Consider the following 19,702-nt stretch of genomic DNA (forward strand, 5'->3'; position numbering starts at 1 on the left):
GCACCAGGTGCCACAAATTACGTAGCCTGTCCTGCAGGCTTAAAGACAATGGCTGACATAATTCAGAAAAATACCCTAACGCCTCGAATTAAATTCCAGGGGACTGAGAATACACAACACAAAATTTCGTTCTACCTGAAGTCACTGGAGTGTTGATTCTCCTGTCTCCTGGCTATTGAAGGGAAGGCACAGTTCCTGAGGAAGTGGTTCTATCCCATGTAAGGCCAGTATGGTGTATGAAGTACTCCAAGTGAAAACGGCTAAAGAACTCAGTCATTATCCTCAGCAAGAAATTTCCCAGCATCTGCTCTGGTTGCTATGGGGAACACTTGAGGCCAGGAGTTTGAGACCAGCCTGGCCAACATGTTGAAACCCCATCTCTACTTAAAACAAAAAACAAAAAACACAAAAACAAAAATTAGCCGGAAGTGGTGGCACATACCTGTAACCCCAGCTACTCAGGAGGCTGAGGCATGAGAATCGCTTGAACCTAGGAGGCAGAGGCTACTATGAGCCGAGATCGTGCCACTGCACTCCAGCCTTAGCAACAGAGTGAGACCCTGTCTCACAAAAAAAAAAAAAAGAAAAAGAAAAAAGAAAAGAAAGAAAAAAAGAATGCAGAGGAAGCAGGATGGGCAGAGGGACATTAAACTGTGAGGCAGGCTCATGAGTCTTGATCAGCTGGGTGGGGAGTTCTGGAAGGAGAATTGCCTATTAGAGTTGTTGCTCAATGGGCCAAAATTGCAGGGCCTTCGCACCTCTCCATGCCTAGTCACTGGGTCTAGATATGCCCTAGGAAGGGTGTGACCTCGAGTGAAGCCACTCTGTGTGGCTGAGGCAGAGCCCAAAGGACCTGATGGCTTAATGCTGTGTGCCAACCACGCCACGCTGGGAAGAGCATTGTTTCTTGAAAGGAGAGCTGGGTGGCTCAGCTCTGTGTCCACCACAGGGTGGGTGGGGGAGGGTTAGCCGGTGGGTGGGGGAGGGTTAGCCGGTGGGTGGGGGAGGGTTAGCCGGTGGGTGGGGGAGGGTTAGCAGGTGGCTGGGGGGAGGCGGGAAAATGTTCCCTGAAGGCAGCTGAGTGGGGCCTGTGGTCTTCAGGCATGTTGACAAGAACATCTGCTCTGTCGTGAAGGTGTATGAGAAAAGGACTCTGTGATCTCCTGAACCTAGGAAAAGCCACTAGCTGGGGAACTATTTCTAGGCCACTCCTAAGCATATGCAGGGCCTGCCTGACATCTGCCCTGCTCCTTAGCACTCAGCTTGTATTAGCCCATTTTGTATTATTATAAAGAAATACTTGAGGCTGGGTAATTGATAAAGAAAAGAGCTTTATTTTGGTTTATGGTTCTGCAGGCGGTACAGGAAGTGTGGGGCTGGCATCTGCTTCTGGTAAGGGCTTCAGGAAGCTTCCAATCATGGTGGAAGGCGAAGGGGGAGCAGGTGTGTCACATGGTGAGAGCAGGAGTGAGAGGGAGAGTTGGGGGAGGGACGTGCCACACTCTTTTAAACAACCACATCTTGAGTGAGCTCAGCAAGAACTCACTCATCACTTCCGGGAGGGCACCAAGTCATTCATGAGGCAACTTCCCCCATCACCCAATCACTTCCCACCAGGCCCCACCTCCAATGCTGGGGATCACATTTCAACATGAGATTTGGAGGGGACAAACATCCAAACCATATCACAGCTTACACTGTGGATGTGAACACAGCTGTACACATACACAAAATTTTATTGTAATTTATACTAAAAACCAATCTCCCTACAGCTCCTCGGGGGACAGCTCACCGGTTTTCTCATTTGCTCCGTTCTGGGACTCGGACAAACGGGGCACAAGGCCTCTTTCTGCTGATACAGGTGGGTCCCAAGTCTGCATTTCCTGTCTGGACTCAGCATCACCAAGGGTTACATGATGGTTTTGAAGGAATGTTGCTCAGAGTTTCAGGCGACTGGTCTGGAGGAGAGAAGGGGGCAAGTGCTCACCTTGAACCCGTGCAGGTGGACAGATGTGTGGTGGAGGCATTTGAGGGTTACCTCAGACCACATGCTGACCCACGCAGGGCCAAAGTCGCTCATTGTGTGGAGGCATTTTGTGGTGGAAACACACCTGGACGCAGGGAGAAGGGCTGGGGCCTGGCTCATGCATCAGAGGGTCTCTCTGGTAAGCCTTCTTCCTCCGTGGGACTGTGGAGGGTCTGGAGGCTGTGGCCTCTCTCCTGGTCTCTGGTCAGGTGGCCAGCTGGGAGGACAGCTGCAGTCAGGCCAGCAGGAGAGGGACTGTGACTGTGCAGGTGAGAAGGGTGGTCAGTCTTCACCCTCAAGACCAACTCAGAAGGCAGCCATTTCAAAGCGTCTCAGGCAGCCCAAGCTTGCTGGCCAGTCCACAAGCTTGGCCAGTCATCTTCACTGTCATGGTTGCCCTGGGGCAGTGCCCATAGCAGTCAAGAGACAAACCCAAAAGGGAACCAGGTACTCCACAAAATAAGGCTTTTCTGGGGTCCGTTTTTGAATGGGAGTGAAGGAACCAGAATTGGGTAGCACAGGTGAAAGTCAGAGGCTGAAGGGGAGGGCAATAGGAGCCTCCTAATAGCAATGGGGCTCCTCTGATGGCTGCCATTGCTTTGAGGTCACCCTGACAGTCTTGCTGAACCTTTCTTCGATTTTGAGCTTAGCAAGCTCCTACTGGACCTTCTCTCCTTCACTGGGGCTCAGCTTGCAGGGGTTCTGGAAATATCTCCACAGATCGCTCTTCCTCCCTGGGCCTCAGTTTCCTCATCTGCACAGTGAGGCCTATTAAGCCAGGTGTTCTGACTTTATTTTTATTTATTTATTTTGAGACGGAGTCTCGCTGTGTCATCCAGGCTGGAGTACAGTGGCGTGATCTTGGCTGACTGCAAACTCTGCCTCCTGGGTTCAAGTGATTCTCCTGCCTCAGCCTCCCGAGTAGCTGGGATTACAGGTGCCCGCCACCACACCTGGCTAATTTTTGTATTTTTAGTAAGGATGGGGTTTCACCATGTTGGCCAGGCTGGTCTTGAACTACTGATGTCAAGTGATCCACCCACCTCAGCCTCCCAAAGTGCTGGGATTACAGGCGTGAGCCACCGGGCCTGGCCTGTTCTGACTTTAAAGGTAGGGATTCAGAGGTAGAAAAGAGGAGGTAGACTGAGAGGTTCCTGGGGTTAAAGGCTGGTGGGGAAGCTGGGCAAATGTACAGAAGAGCCCCCTGCTTATGTTTCAGGGGCCAGGGCAAGAGTGTACATGGAAGCCTACATACCATGTGGCTAAATATTTAAAAAGCAAACTAATAAACTGTTGAATAAAATATGTTCTATTGGTTGACCTTGAAAAAAGTATTTTTCTGATGAGTGACCTGTAAGGCCAAGTTTGAATGAAAATTCCTAGACTCCTTAGAGTCCCAGCTCGGAGCACGCGGTGTGGAGAGAGCTGGTCCAGGGCCTCAGCTGTGGCTACAACAAGAATGTTCTCCCACTCAAGATCTCCTGCTCTAGGGAGCGGGGCTGACCAGGGACCCCTGCTGCTGTGCTCTGAAATCTATCTTTGCTGTTTCCGCCAACCACTGAGTGCAGCAGGGATGCTAACGGGGTCTATTTGTGGGAGACACGGGGCTCTTCTGATGGCTGCCTTTGCCTTGAGGACACCCTGACAGCCTTGCTGAACCTTCCTTTGATTTTGAGCTTAGCAAGCTCCTGCCAGACATTCTCTCCTTCACCGGGGCTCAGCTTGCAGCTCGACTTACTGGTCCTCCCAATCTTCTCCGGCTCCCTTCTTCTTTCCTTACACACAAGCATTTCCCCTAACAAATCTTTGTTCCATTCACTCTATCTTGACACATATTCTTGGAGGACGTGGGCTAACACATTGGTCCCCCGCCGGCCCCCCTTTATCTTCTTACGCCTGACTTCTTCCCACACCACGAGAAGCCCCATGCGCAGGTGTATGGAGCCTCAGGTACCAGGCTCTAGGTGGTGGCAGGCATGTCCCCTTGGCCTGCAGTCTCCTCATCCCGCGATGGTGTGGGGAGTGACGCAGGGCCATAGGGAGCAGGAAGGGGGCCCTTCTTGTCCGAGTCTAAAGTGGTAGTGGCAGGGAGCCTGTCCTTCCCCTGCCTTCCCTCCACTCCAGCCTCCTGACCTGAGCGGCTCTTTCTCATGCTGCCCGCCTCTGTGCTTTTCCAGAACACACTTTGTAACCACCTGGGATGGAGGTGGTGAGCATGTGTCCCAAGACCCATGCTTGGGATATACGCTCAATGGTGGCTCCATCTGTGTCTTCTTTCACCCTCAGGAGAGTCTGGTGGAGAATAGAGGAAACTGAGGCTCAAAGACATTGAGTGAGCGTCCACACCCAGGTCTTCTGATGCCCACCGCGGGCTTTGCCAGGACGTCCCAGCCAGCAGAGACAGCCACGTGGTATCTCACAACTCCCCTCTCAGTCCCTAAGAAATGAGTGTGCCTTTCCTCTCATCTTTAAAAAAGAGCTGCTTCTTTCTACCTTGCAGCAACCCGACTGGGAGAATGGAGAGCCAAGCGTGTTGTCCCCAAGGCCAGCTAGACACCAGCCCTTCAGAACTTATCGTTATATTTGCAATCTGGGTAACGATAGGCAAATCTGGAGTCACACGTTCTCAGGGGCCTCAAGATGTCTTTCAGCTGGCTGGCGGCCCCAAGGACTTCTGGGTCTGGGCGGATGCTGTCCCCACACTGAACAAGGATGGAGTCTATGTCGTCTTGCACTGGGGAGGGGAACCTCCCCTGGAGAAGTCGAGGCAGCAACTTCTGACACACCAGCACCAGGCTCTGCTTCTCAGAGATGCTTTCGCAGGAGGGCAGCTGGGCCTGGCAGCCGGAAACCAGGCAGCTAAAAATGTCTTTATTCTCTCCTGCCCTGTTGGCTTCTTGGCTGCCTAGAAAAGAAATGGGAACTATTACACACCCTGCCACCTGTGCTCCTTGAGGGAGGGCACCACTAATTAGAATTCCTGGGTGGGGCCGGGCGCGGTGGCTCACGCCTGTAATCCCAGCACTTTGGGAGGCTGAGGCGGGCAGATCACTTGAGCTCAGGAGTTCCAGACCAGCCTGGCCAATATGGTGAAACCATGTCTCTACTAAAAATACAAAAATTAGCCGGGTGTGGTGGCACGCATCTGTAGTCCCAGCTACTCAGGAGGCTGAGGCTGGAGAATCGCTTGAACCTGGGAGGCGGAGGTTGCAGGGAGCCAAGATTGCACCACTGCACTCCAGCCTGGGTGACAGAGCGAAACACCGTCTAAAAAAAAAAAATTACTGGGTGAACTAGTATAGTCTCCTAGCATTTCCCTGTCACCAGGAGATTTAGGACTCAGGGACACAGTGGCTCCTTTTGAGAACCACATGGAAAGAATCCACTCTGCTACAATAGAGTGAGGCCTGGGCATGGAAAACCCACTTACCCCTACCAGAAGTTAGGCTGATAATTGTAGAGATCACATTCATATTGTTAGACTCTCATTATTACTAAATTAGGGAACTCAGGAAATTATTGGGACTGGTTTCATTTGCGCCTTTAAAATGCAAAGTGAGGGCCGGACACAGCAGCTCACACCTGTAATCCCAGCCCTTTGGGAGGCTGAGATGGGTGGATCACCTGAGGTCAGGAGTTCGAGACCAGCCTGGCCAACATGGCGAAACCCCGTCTCTACTAAAAATACCAAAATTAGCTGGGTGTGGTGACAGGCGTCTGTAATTCCAGCTACTCAGGGGGCTGAGGCAGGAGAATCGCTTGAACCTGGGAGGCAGAGGTTGCAGTGAGCCAAGAATATACCACTGCACTCCAGCCTGGGCGACAGAGTGAGACTCTGTCTCAAAAACAAAAACAAAAATGAAAAACAAAATAAAATGCAAAGTTAGGAGAAAAAACAAGTAATCCCAAATATGTATTCAATTAGTTGTAGTGTGACTGACGTTTCATGATTTACATATCCAGAATATTCTGGAATCAGCCTCATTTCTTCTAATTTGATTCTTTTTAATAAAGGCAAATCAGGAAATAAATAAGTGTGGTTTAATTTGTCTATTTTTGTAGGCTTTTGCATACAAACAAAATCAGAAATTAGAAAATAAAATCCTTTGTCCTCTTATTGGGCTCAGAAAATTTGGTCAGCATTAGAGATTAGGGTGTTCGAAGGGTTCTAGATCACTGAATGAAACTTTACACATAGTGAGAAACACGATTCAGTCATCCACCTCATTCGGTTCCATGCTTTTTTACTTTGAAAACTTTATAAAGAGCAATTGTGCCAAAATGGATTGCAAAATATACCAGTGAATCAGCCTGATATTTAAGTTTTAGATAAAGGGTAAAAGCATCTGATGAGAAAGACTCTGAGTGGGAGATGGACCCAAAAGTTGTGTGTGTGTGTGTGTGTGTGTGTGTGTGTGTGTGTGTGTGTGTGACAGAGAGAGAGGAAAGAGAGAGAGAGAGAGTGAGAAAGAGAGAGAGAGAGAGAAAGGAGGGGCAAGGCATGTCCCTGGGGCACATAGACCCAACTGCGCAACAGCACTGCCCTTGGAGGGTGCGGCTGGGGCTGTGCCACTATGCACAATGCTTCTCATGGACAAGGCCAAATCCACTTCCCCTTTGGAGACGGAGTTAGAGTAGAAATTCAAATAGGAGTGAGGGACATTTTACACGAAATCTAACATTCTCCGAACTTGAGTGGCTCTCACTATGACATGCAGAGATGGGAAAGGCCCAATAGCGTGACCCCTGGCCACCCCTCCCTAGCTCCTGTCACCCTGACTTTCCCTCTGACAGCTGCTCAGCCAGGCCCATGCTGAGTACCTTCCTGCTTGTCGATGACGCCCACTGCACTGGCATCCCGGATGAACAGATGCCCGTTGTTAAAGACGCCGAACATGCCTGCATCAATGTGGGTGAAGTAGAAGAAATAGTTCAAATCGTTGCTCCTCAAAGACTCCAGGACACCCAGGAGCTGGTAGGCAAGGTCGGCTGCCTGATCTGGGGGTGCATCATAGAACTCCTGCAGCGGTCTGGTGCTGGCGCTGATGAGGAATCTGCCACAGGAGCCCAGGTACTTGGGCAGCGGCCATCCCTCAGCCCCAGGGAAGATCTGCCAAGCCAGAAGGAGGAGGATTAGAGAGAAAAATCTGGTGACAGCTCTCTATCTGTCTATTATCTCTATCTATCTCTCTATCTATCTATCTATCTATCTATCTATCTATCTATCTATCTATATCAATCATCTATATCTATCATCTATCTCTATCATCTATCTATCTCTATCTCTATCTGTCTCTATCTACCTATATCTATCTATCATCTATCATCTCTCTATCTCTGTCCCTCACTGCAAGTACAGAAAGATCAGCATCTCAAAACACATCAGCGAAGTGTCTCTCAAACTTTTTTATACCTCTTGGAACATGGCAATACCCCATCCCTCCCCTTCCCCATTTTTTAATTATATTACTGATGGGAAGATTCAGAAAAGGAGGCTGCTCTCATTTCTTTGTAGTAGAGTGCATTTCAACAGAGTTCCTCCAAGCAGGGTATGAGAATGTTAATGGACTTGCCACAATTTTAGATAGCATCGGGGATTCAGGGAAATATGTTTAAGAGTTGCATAGTTGAAACAAATAGGATTATTTGAGATTTCACAGATATCACTGCTTAGGAAGAGGCTATGGGAAAAATAATAGAGGATCAACTTAAGTCTGATTTAAAGCAAAACTTTTTTTTTTTAAGAGACAAGGTTTTGCTCTGCCGCCCAAGCTGGAGTGCAGTGGCATGATCATAGTTCACTGCAGCCTCAAACTCCTAGGCTCAAGCAATTCTCTCACCTCAGTCTCCTGAGCAGCTAGGACTTCAGGCACGTGCCACCATGCCTGGCTACTAAAGAAAAATATTTTAAAAAATAACAGTGGCTGGGTACAGTGGCTCACGCCTGTAATCCCAGCACTTTGGGAGGCCGACGCAGGTGGATCACTTGAGGACAGCAGTTTGAAGCCAGCCTGGCCAACATGGCATAACCTTGTCTCTACTAAAAGTGCAAAGATCAGCCAGGAGTGATGGCGCATGTCTGTAATCCCAGCTACTCTGGAGGCTGAGGCAGGAGAATCGCTTGAACCCAGGAGGTGGAGGCTGCAGTGAGCCGAGATCGTGCCACTGCATTCCAGCCTGGGCGACAGAGCGTGACTCTGTCTCAAAAAAAAAAAAAATATATATATATATATATATATTTATATTTATATAAAAATAAAACAGTACAGGTACCTTGTTCTCGGACAGGGCAAAAATCATAAGGGTGGTCTGTGGGTGACTGAAGTTTTGGGAACTACTGTACTGGCCTTAAGCCCCTCTCCTGCCAGCCGTGGGTGAATCTGTCTGGCTGGGGTAGCTATATACATCGTACAGATGTTCCCCAACTAACTGGAACCTTCCAGACAGCCTAAAACTGGCCTAGGGAAGCATGAAGCCCCGACCTGTCTCCTCTGCCTCCTTGTAAGAGGTCCAAACCTGTGGATTTGTAGATGAAAAGTGGGGAGGAATCCTGGCTAACCTTTTCTTGACTATTTCTTAAAGCAGCTATATCTAGAATGGCTATATCAGCACTTTATTCCTTGTTTTCCTTCTTTAAAAAATAAAGTCATCCCCATCTCTGATGGTTTTTTGCAGTCCTCTGCCCATTTTAACCCACATACTGCATTGTGAAGAACCCGTGCCCATTTGAGTTTCCCCTGCCTAAAGGGGACATCTTTTTTTTTTTTTTTTTTTAGACAGAGTCTTGCTCTCTTGCCCAGGCTGGAGTGCAGTGGTGTGATCTTGGCTCACTGCAACCTCCACCTCCCGGGTTCAAGCGATTCTCCTGCCTCAGCCTCCTGAGTAGCTGAGATTACAGTTGCGTCCCACTGTGCCTGGCTAATTTTTTTTTGTATTTTTTAGTAGAGACTGGGCTTCATCATGTTGGCCAGGCTGGTCTCGAACTCCTGACCTCAGGTGACCCGCCCACCTCAGCCTCCCAAAGTGTTGGGATTACAGGTGTGAGCCACAGCACCTGGCCCAGAGGGGACCTTTCTTACTGTGTACCGCAGAGGGAAGTCCTGGGCCTACTGTCGTTGTCTACAGGTGCGGCCACACAGCCATTCCCGGGTTCCATGCCTTGCCCTTCCTGGGCAGAGCCCAGGGCTGAGTCCCAGCCCCATGCTCTCGCAATTCCTTTTCCTCCTCTAGTATTTCAAAGGCCAATGTCGCCAGGCAGGTTTTAGTGGGAAGAGTGTGGCCTTTGAGGGCAGGCAGATGGCTCTGCATTTGGGTTCTATTGCTGACGTTGGCTAAAAGTGACTTGGGCCAAGTCACTTCACATCTCAGAACTCCACTGAATCTCATCTGGAAAAGGGGACAATAATAATATTCTCAGGGGGTGGCTGTGAGCATTAAATGAGATAATATCAAACCTTCAGCCAAATGCCTGGCACATAGCAGGTGCTCAGTGAATGAGAGCTGTTATTATGTATTCAATCATCATGCCTTTGGCCGGTGTTTATTAACTGTCTTTGCTGTGGCTTCTTCCTCCCCTACCTGCACCTTTTCCCCCTCCTATTCCTTCTCTTCTCCTCCTTCCTTTCCCTCTCCTCCTCTCCCGCCTTCCTTCCTCTTCCTTTTCTTAGTCCTCTTCTTCCTCCTTCTCCTCCTCGCCTTCCTCTTCTTCCCTCTTTCTCACTCTACTCCCCCTCCTTTTCCAGCTCCTCTCTCCCAATTTCTAGTTCCCTTTGTGTCCTTTATGTGACCCCTGTGTCCTTACCCTTGAGGTCAGGGGTCAGTCGGAGTGATTGGGCTCCACATATTTTATGGGTGTTTGTTTCCATGTTAAGTGTCTGTCTCTACCACTGGACTGGAAGCTGCATGAAGGCAGGAGACACCATACTTGTCTTGTTGACCAGTGTATCTCCAGGCCCTTAATGCATCTTCATTTATTTGACCATTCCCCTGTGTATGGACATTTAGGAGTTACTTCCTTTGTTTTCCTCTCCTTTCCAAGCACAGATGCAAGGTACCTCTCTGGGTGGGTCATTCTTTGGCTATTTCTCCACTTCCTGAGCTCGGCCCCATCTGACCAATCTTTGAGGCACAGGTCAAAGTCGGCCTCCTTCACAAAGCCCTTCAAGGCTACTCAGGCAGTGAAGGTGGCTACTGTTCCCTCCTATCCCCATCCCCCTCCCAGCTCTGGGCTCCCACACCTGTTTCCTCTACAGCAGCCACAGCACTTTCACACTGCAGAAGCCAACACATGCCAGAAAGGTCCTAACACGGGCTAGTGGCCCAAGACATGCAGTAAAAGGAGGGAGAGAGCTCAATCCAGGGCGGCTTCTGGGAGTCCAAGACTGACCCCCAACCTAGAGGGCTTGCCAGGTCGCTGCGTACCTGTAGGAGGATGGGATGCGAGTTGACAGCCAGCGTGTAGAGCAGGCGCAGCTTGTCACGATCGGTGAAGTGGTCCATGAAGATGCTGCCGGCGTCGGCCACCTCTGCATAGCGCCTGACCACGCGATCCAGGAGTCGCTGCGAAGGGCAGCGCAGGAGCGGGCTGGCCAGGCCCTACGCGCAGGTGGGAGAGAGGCGGGAGAAGACGGGGGCGGGGCGCTAAGCTCTTGTGGGGGGTTAGCAGGAGGGGGAAAGGGCAGATCCTGCTGTTGGGGGTGAGGGAGATCTTGAGGTTGGGGGGCCAGGTGGGGCGTGGGGAAAAGACCTGCAGGAGTGGGGATTGGGGGGTGGGAGGTGTTGGGTAGCTCTGCCCAGGCGGAGCAGGGGGCAGACCCCTGTGGCTGGGAAGAGGGGCCAGAGCACTTTTGGGGGGCGGGGTGGGAGGCCCCCTCCCCCACCACAGGCTACACTCGGGGCGGGGCCACAGAGACCCCGGGAACAGAGAAGGGAATGAGCTCTCTTGGGCAGCACGGCAGGAGGGCACTGGGCAGGCTGAGGGCAGGGCAGGGGAGAGGAAGAAGGGGAGAGAAGGCGGACTCCACCTTTCTCCACCCCTCAGCTGGCCATCTGAGTTTTGCATTACCTGTGTCTCTACCCACCATTGCACCCCCACCCTGCCCTTGGAAAGAAGGCTGATCCCAAGCTGAATTCATTCCCTGCCATGGGCTCTTTCGATTCCTTCTGCCATCTGACTTGGATATCACAACTATGAGGCTACACTTGAGCGTTTTTATATCCACCACTGTGTTCTTGGGATAAGACTTGGAGATACGAACCTAGGCTTTTTTTTTTCTCTCATGACTTTCTAGCCAGCCCCTACACCTTTTTCCCCATGCTGAACAAAGAAGAGAATGAACCTCCTGATAAAAAAAAATAGAGTTAAGAACAAGGCCCTGAGGCCAGCCTGCCAGAATTTTACCCGCTTCCACAACTACCAACTGTGTGACCTTGGACAAGTTACTTAGTCTCTCTGTACCTCCGGTTCCAGTTTAAAGTGAGGAGGACACTAAGAGGTCATGAGGATCAAGTAAATTAATAGATGTTAATTCACATTTGGTACCTCATTGAATCCTCTCAGACCCTCCACGAAGTAGGTGCTATTATGAACCTCATTGTGCAGCCAAGGAATTGGAATGCAGAGTGTAGGTAATGGTTGGAAAAATTGGATTCAGGATTTGAACCCAATGGGTTAGACTCTAATATCTGTGCCTTTTCCCCGTAATAGGCCCTGCCCTGCCCCCCTCTCCATAAACTACCCAGGTGGAGGCCATAGAAAATGATTTGAGGCTATGAGAAGGCCTCTGCTTCTGATCATCTTCTCCTACACAGCCTGAAATCCCACCATTAGAGATGATCATTGGGGAGCAGGGGGCGGGGGTGGGGATAAGTAATTTTTTCTCTTCTCCAAGAGCCAGTTCTTAAATGAAGGTATCTCTGGGAGAGATAGGACACTAATTGACCAGAGCAACAACAACAATAATACGTAATAATTATTGAGTGCTTACTACACAACAGGAGCTGCTCTAAGCCCTTCATAGGTAGTGTATTCTTTCATTTACTTCACAAGAACTTATTATTGCTCCACTTTTCAGATGGTAATACTGAGATGTAGAGAGATTAAGTCAGTCGCTCCAAGTCACATATACCTAGCATTAGAACCAAGACAGTACACCGGGTGAGAGGTAGGTAAGGATAGATAAAGGTAAATAAAGATAAGGGAGCCAGGCAGGACCTGCACCCTTATCTTTACTGGGAATAAGATCACATCATATAACCCTGCAGTTAGCACCAGGCTGTATTCAGACTGTATTTGTGGACACAAAGGGAACAAAACAGGACCTGCCCTCCGGGGTGTCTCTCAGCTGGGAGAGACCATCAGGTGCCCAGCAATTAAGATGTGGTGCAGGAAGGGCTACGACTGCAATGAGCTATTGGAGCCAACAGGAGGAGGGCCACATTACAACTTTCATGGGCCCTTTGTACCCTTGCTTTCACAGGCCCCTTCCTCCATGAAAAATATTACAAATTATATTTTACAACTGCATTGATATGAAGACAAATATATTAAAATTATACATTCAAACATTTTCTTGGAATTAAAAGTTTGCTTTTTTCTTCTGATTTTGAAAGAAATCAAAACATTTTTGTGGGACCCTGATATGGTTTGGATCTGTGTCCCTGCCCAAATCTCACGTGGAATTATAATCCCCAGTGTTGGAGGTGGGGCCTGGTGGGAGGTGATTGGATCATGGGAGCAGATTTCCCCCTTATTGTTCTTGTGATAAGGAGTGAGTTTTCATCCTTCCTCTTTGCCTTCTGCCATGATTGTAAGTTTCCTGAGGCCTCCCCAGCCATGCTTCCTGTACAACCTGAAGAACTGTGAGCCAATTAAACCTCTTTTCTTCATAAATTACCCAGTCTCAGGTAGATCTTTTTTTTTTATGAGACAAAGTTTCACTCTTGTCCCCCAGGCTGGAATGTAATGGTGCAATATCAGCTCACTGCAACCTCCGGCTCCCAGGTTCAAGCCATTCTCTTGGTTCAGCCTCCCAAGTAGCTGGGATTACAGGCATGCACCGCCATGCCTGGCTAATTTTTTTATATTTTTAGTAGAGACTGGATTTCACCATCTTGGCCAGACTGGTTTTGAACTCCTGACCTCAGGTGAACCACCCACCTCAGCCTCCCAAAGTGCTGGGATTACAGGCATGAGCCTCAGGTAGTTCTTTACAGCAGTTTGAGAATAGACTAATACAGACACTAAAAGATTTCTTGAAAGATAGTGAGGTTTAAGCTGAAGCCTGAACCTGCAAAGAGGGTGGAAGAGTATTTTATGCAGAGGGAACAGTATATACAAAAATCTTGACAGGAGAGAGAATGTGCTAGAAACTACAGGGGGTTAGGGCTTTTTGAAGCTAGAAGTGAGAGTGAACAGGAGGAATCCCAGAATGGAAGACAGATGAAGTCATTTTAAGGAATTTTGATTTTATCTAGAAGGGATAGGGGACAACTGAAGGCTTTAAGCAGATACGCATTTTATGCTCAGCTATACATTTTAGGAAAGTGATTCTGGGTTGTTATGTGGACAATAGATTCAGAGAAGTGTGGCCAATACTGCTAGTTATCAGCCCCTGTGTTTTAGGTAGGCATATGGCCTCCCCAAATAAAGATTTCATTCCCAGCTTCCTTTGCAGCTAGGTGTGATAATGTGACTAGGTACCAGTCAATGAGATATAAGTAAAAATTTCTGGGAAGAGTCCTTAAAGGGAGAGGATGTAGCTTTCTTCACTCTTTTCTTCCTGGCTGGAATATGGATGTGATGGGTGGTGCTCAGGCAGCCATCTTGGACCAGGGCACACTAAGGGCTGTGAAGCAGCAGAATAAAAGTAGCCTGGATCCCTGACAATCATGGAGCCACTATATTGGCCTTCGACAGCTATGTATCAGTTTCTTTTATGTTTTTTAAAAAGTGTATTTTGGCCAGGCACGGATGCCCATGCCTGTTATCCCAGCACTTTAGGAGGTCGAGGTAGGCAGATCCCTTGAGTACAGGAGTTCGAGACCAGCCTGGGTGACATGGCAAAAGCCCACCTCTACAGAAAATACAAAAACTAGCCAGACATGGCGGTGCATGCCTGTAGTCCCAGCTACTTAGGAGGCTGAGGTAGGAGGATCACTTGAGAACAGGAGGTGGAGGTTGCAGTGAGCCATGATCGTGGTACTGTACTGCAGCCTGGGCAACAGAGTGAGAACCTGTTGCAAAGAATAAAAGTGTATTTTGATCTTGTTTAAGCCACTGTTACTTGGATTTGTTGTCACATGCAACTGAACTTAATCCTAAATATCACAGGAAGAAAGAGTGGAGGCAGGAAGGCCAGTTAGGAAGACGCAGTGATTGACTGTGAGATGAGAGAATGCAAAGATTTGAAGATATTTGTTGGTAGCAGAATATACAAGTCTTGGTGATAAGCTGAATGGTTGGGGACTGTTGGTGAGAAGAAAGGAGGTGTCAGAGATAGTACTCAATGTGAGAGTGGACAACAGGAATATTGTTTGCTGAGGTGATTTTAAAACACGTTTGTAAACTCTTTGTCACTTCTGCCATCAAGGGATAGAGTCTCATTTCCCTCCCGTGGAATATGGACTGGCTTTGGTGACTCACTTTTGGTGGATAGGACGGTGCAGGAGTGAAGATGCAAAAACATTAAGCCTAGGTCTTAAAAGGTGATACAGCTTCTACTTAATTCTGTCTTTGGATGCTTGCTTTTGTACCTAACCACCATGCTGTAAGGAAGCCCAGGCCACATGGAGAGCCATACGTGGAGAAAAAAACCAAGATCCCCCACTCACCACAGCTGGGTTCCTGACAGCCAGCCCCAATTTGCCAGCCATGTGATTGAGCCATCTCGGAAGTGGAAACTCTATGCCCTATAGAACCACCCCAGCTGATGCCATGTGGAGCTTGGTGAGCCTTTCCCACCAAGCCCTGCTCAAGTTGCATATTCATAAGCAAAATAAATGATTGTTGTTTTAAGCCACTATGTGTTGAAATGGTTTAATACACAACAATAGATAACTGCTATATTTGCTGAGAAGGTTCTGAGCCACCTCTATAACTATAGCAGGAACAGGCTTAAGAGACCATTTGTACTAACCCCTCCCTTTATGATGGAGGCAGCTCCTCCCCAAGGTCCCACTTACAGAGTGAGACCTTTGTCTACTTCTGTTTGGCATGTGCTGGCCATGTGCAAACCCACAATTATATTGGCCAATGGCAAACAGAATTGGGAAACCAACCATTTCCGATAAAATAAGGTTTCATTTCAAACCAGATACACCCATTTTGGGGATTACCAATTGCTTTGGAGTTTCTAAATCACTTCTCCCATCTGCATACACGGGCAACAGGGCTAACTTACCACCTCCCAGTGAAAAATAAAAAGGTAACCAAACCCTGGACCTCTGTTGCCCCTCTCCCTCCTGTGCCTGGTTTCCTCATCCTTGCATTTCTTGTCTGGTGCTATCCCTTGGGAAGCCAGCCAACCAGTCAATGTCTCTATTGACTGGAATTTTGCTTGGCTATATTGTTACTTGATAGGGGCCTTTGGTTCAGGGTGATGCTGAGAGTGGCTGTCACAGTTCTCTACCACAATCCTTAACAGTCTGAAGACGGTTGATAAAATTTAGCAGACATGTTGCTGTGATGGTTAATTTTATGTGTCAACTTGGCTAGGCTGTATTTCCCAGTTATTCAATTGAATGCTAATCTAGGTGTTGCTGTGAAGACATTTCATAGATGTGATTAGCACCTACAATCAGTTTACTTTAAGTAAAAGAGATTATCTAGGTAATCCGGGTAGGCCTGATCCAATCATTCAAAGCCCTTAAGAACAAAACATTTTTTTAAGGAACAAGGAATTCTATCTGCAAATTACAGCATCAGCTCCTGCCCAAAGGTTTACAGATTGCAGGCCTACCATATGGATTTTGGACTTGCCAATCCCTACAATCATGTAAATCAATTCTTTGAAATAAATCTGGACATGTATATGTATCTCCTACTGGTTCTGTTTCTCTGGTAGAACCCTGCCTGATACACTAGCTAAAGGAAAAACACTCGTTCATTACAAAAATGGACAGCAACGAAGACCGAAATCTAGATTTGCTTTCATCTTGGAAGCTTTTAGTGAAATCTGAATAGAGGAGAAGTAACTTCCCCAAGGAGTCATTTGACCTGCGATTGGCTTTCATCCATACCCCCGAGTGTTTGCTCAGAAAACATCACCAGCAATCAGCAGTGTCCTCATTTAAAGGGTTCTTACCAGAATGGAAACATAAAAGATAAATAGTCTTGACAGGTGATTTCATGACTCTGATGGAGGTACTTAAAAAGTAAAAGAGGTATGCTTTTTTTTTCCCTCTAGAAGCTAGAGATAAGAGAGTTCATCCATCACTAGGGCAAGAACAGGTTTTCCTTCAGACCAGACCAAAATTTAGAAGTTATGTGGACCTTTGGTAATGTTGTCAGAATTGCCCTAGCTCCTTATCAGGTTCTATCTCATGGGGAAGACCTGTCCAGACTGAGAATCTTGCCAGAAGTAGATCACAGGGGGATCACATCTGGATTGGGGTGGGCTTAGCAACAGCCCCATCTAGGGGACCACAGTGAGGTGGAAAGAGCCGGGGCTTTGGAGTTGTCATCAGAGAATATTGTGCAAAGGTAGCCTGTTGCTGGTGGGCCTGTGTGTTGGTGAATTCTGGAGGGTGGCATGGGAGCTGCATGTGAAGGTTTGATGCAGAAGCCTCTTTAGTGATTACTATTTGAAAATGTGGTTGGTATAACACAGTTAGGAGAAGGCTAACACTTTCTGGAAGTTCTCAGTGCTGGGCCCCATGCCAGGCTTTTTCACTGGTGTTATCTCAGCATACACAGGAACTTTAGTTCTCTCTGGCCCTGGTGGCAGTCCTGAAAATTTAAAATGATTGATTAAAAAAAGGCTTCAAAAGATTTGTGGAAAATGTGACATTAATTTTCACAGCTCTGGCTGGTAAATGCAAATGACAGATAGCATTATCCAGTGATCTAGTGAAATACTCCCATGTTCCAGATGGGAATAAGGACCAGGAAGGAAGTGGCTTGTTAAAGATCATGCTCCTGGCCAGGTGTGGTGGCTCACATGGATGAAGCTGGAAACCATAATTCTCAGCAAACTAACACAAGAACAAAAAACCAAACACCGCATGTTCTCACTCATAAGTGGGAGGTGAACAATGAGAATACACGGACACAGGGAGGGGAATATCACGCACAAGGGCCAGGGGCCTGTCGGGGGTTGGGAGGCTAGGGGAGGGATAGCATTAGGAGAAATACCTAATGTAGGTGACAGGTTGATGGGTGCAGCAAACCAACATGGCACGTGTATACCTATGTAACAAAACTGCACTTTCTGCACATGTACCCCAGAACTAAAAGTATAATAATAACATTAAAAAAAATTAAAAGTTAGCTGGGTGTAGTGGCACATGCCTGTAGTCACAGCTACTCAGGAGACTGGGGCAGAAGGGTCACTTGAGCCCAGGAGTTCAAGACTGCAGTGAGCCACGGTCATTCCAATGCTCCTTATTGGTGTCCAAGCTTGCTTTCATACCCAGATTCCAGTAAGGTATTACACTGATTTAATAGGGAGAAAGATGGGGGGACAAGCCCTTGATTTCAGAATCGCACAGTGTGTCCCAAACTTGGCTGACAATCCTGGCCTTCAGAATGCTATAAACATACAGATTCCTAGGTCCCCACCTAGAAATTCTGGAAAGGTAGGTCTGATGGAGGCTTAGAACTCTGGATTTAGACAGATATCATGGGCTGTTCTTGTTATCAGCCAAGCCTAGGGAACAGAAGGGAAGCAAGGGACATAAGAAACTGAGATGCAATTCAGCATTTCCATCTCAGGAGCTTTGGGAGAAGTCCCTGGGCAGACTTCTTTCTTTAGTTTAGACACAAATAAAAATGACTGTGCATTCTTGATGGTAAAGACAGTTGGTAATGGCTTCCCCATCACTCCTCAGATGGCTATCATCTTTCCCCAGAAGGGTTTGGCTGGTAAAAGCCCAAAGTTAACCTTTAAAAAGGGGATATGCACACTGTAATAGGGGTGCTCCAGAAAACCAGACAATCTTCAAAACCGCTCGAATGAATCTCTCAGGAGGAAATCATAGCTGCTTGAAGGAGAGATGGGGTTACTGACTCCTCACATCACAACACATCTTGGAGCCCACTCCAAGGCGGGATTGAGCAGAAAGAAGAATCAGGAGTGGCAGGTGGCAGTTGGAAAGTAATTGACTGTCTAAGGGCCATGTACTGACTCCCACTGGCCACTAGCCCCATGCTGCAACTTGGGGTGACAAGAACCAAAGGAGAGCTGGCATCCTAGACACCTCCATTTTTAGACGTCCTATATTGGGTCAGTGAAGATACTGTCAAGCTATCCATTGTGTGACAATACATAGCTATTTACCATGCTAAAATAGTCCGTTTTAGCATGGTAAAAAGAACCAGAGACACTGCTGGAGTTCTCTACTGCTGCTTCTCCAGCTCTCTCTTTGGAATTTCTGCACAAACTCGGTTTACAAGCCTCACAGAACACGCATGCAAAAGCCTTGGCCTGGTGAGAGGCACGTCCTCTGCATTCAGTACATTAGTACGTATCATTGTCACTGCCATGTGCTAGACGTGCCTTCCATAAAGAGCCATGGTACTCTCCATGCCCTATGTCCCCTTATAGCTGAAGCTTCCCCTTCCACGGCCACTTGCTTAGGGCAGCAGGGCAAGGCCATCTTTGATGGATAGGGGGTACCTGGTGTGAAAGGCTCTACCTAATGAGCTGTTGGTAAAGAGTTAAGCCAATTATTCTGATTCCCTTTTGGGATTTTGATTTGGGATCTATCTGAGAAAGAGAGGATGGGGCAATGCTATGGAAAGAAGCAGAGATGCCATGAGTGAGGGTGATTGGGGGCCCATGAAACAGTGACCGAAGCACCAGATGCATGGTCGCTGGATGCCAGGGCTGCTTCGGGTCTTAAAAGCTTCCGTGCCAAGTTCTGGGCCAGGGATGGCCTTACCACAAACACCTTTTCCAGAGAGTGGGCTCATGGAGTCTTTGCTCTTTGTCTCCAGGAGAGCCAGGCAGCCCACCAACCCAGAGAAATGGGGTTTTATTGAGGCATGAGGGAAGGGCAGCGGGTTAGGATTGGAAGTCCTGGGCCTACTGAGACTCAATTTCCGCCTCTGTAAGAGGGGGGATGACAGTGTCTTTTCTGAAACCTCATGGGAATGGCATGGAAGATAATGTGCGTGAACCTTGTCATAGCATTCACCATCCTGTGCCCCGGTATAACCATATTATCCTCAAGCCCATCTTCCATCTTAATTGTCCAACTTGCTTCTGCCTGACTTCTGGCAGTTTCCAAAAGCAAGTGTTTCTCAAAAGACAAAGATTTGTCACTACTGAACATATTCGAATATTTGCTCAGATGGAAACAAGTGTGTGAAAAAAAGAACATGAACTCCTCTTAGAAAGAAAATCTAAGACCAGAAATGTGGCTTTTCCAAGATTAAAAGTCAGCCTGTCTCAGTAAGAAGGTTTTCCTTGCCAGCTACATTTGGAAGGCTGAGGGAAATCTTGAACAAATGAATTT

General features: G+C 47.9%; 1 protein-coding gene across 3 annotated transcripts in view; it reads right to left on the minus strand.

Moving 5' to 3' along the window:
• Nucleotides 1-1,311: 1,311 nt before the first annotated feature.
• Nucleotides 1,312-19,702, minus strand: part of DIPK2B (divergent protein kinase domain 2B) — a 52,472-nt gene continuing 34,081 nt past the window's right edge. Inside the window, exons 3-5 of one of the 3 annotated variants that reach the window (XM_019019849.3) lie at nucleotides 10,448-10,621; nucleotides 6,848-7,136; nucleotides 1,312-4,931 (exon numbers count right to left, since the gene is read on the minus strand). In XM_019019849.3, coding sequence (XP_018875394.1) covers nucleotides 4,591-4,931; nucleotides 6,848-7,136; nucleotides 10,448-10,621 — 804 coding nt within the window. In that variant the 3' untranslated portion in view covers nucleotides 1,312-4,590. Of the gene's footprint in view, nucleotides 4,932-6,847; nucleotides 7,137-10,447; nucleotides 10,622-14,234; nucleotides 16,974-19,702 lie in introns of those variants that run through there. The other 2 variants (XM_055376777.2, XM_063703296.1) reach the window with 2 other exon arrangements.

This window comes from Gorilla gorilla, chromosome X (genome assembly GCF_029281585.2).
Source record: "Gorilla gorilla gorilla isolate KB3781 chromosome X, NHGRI_mGorGor1-v2.1_pri, whole genome shotgun sequence".
Taxonomy (NCBI): domain Eukaryota; kingdom Metazoa; phylum Chordata; class Mammalia; order Primates; family Hominidae; genus Gorilla; species Gorilla gorilla.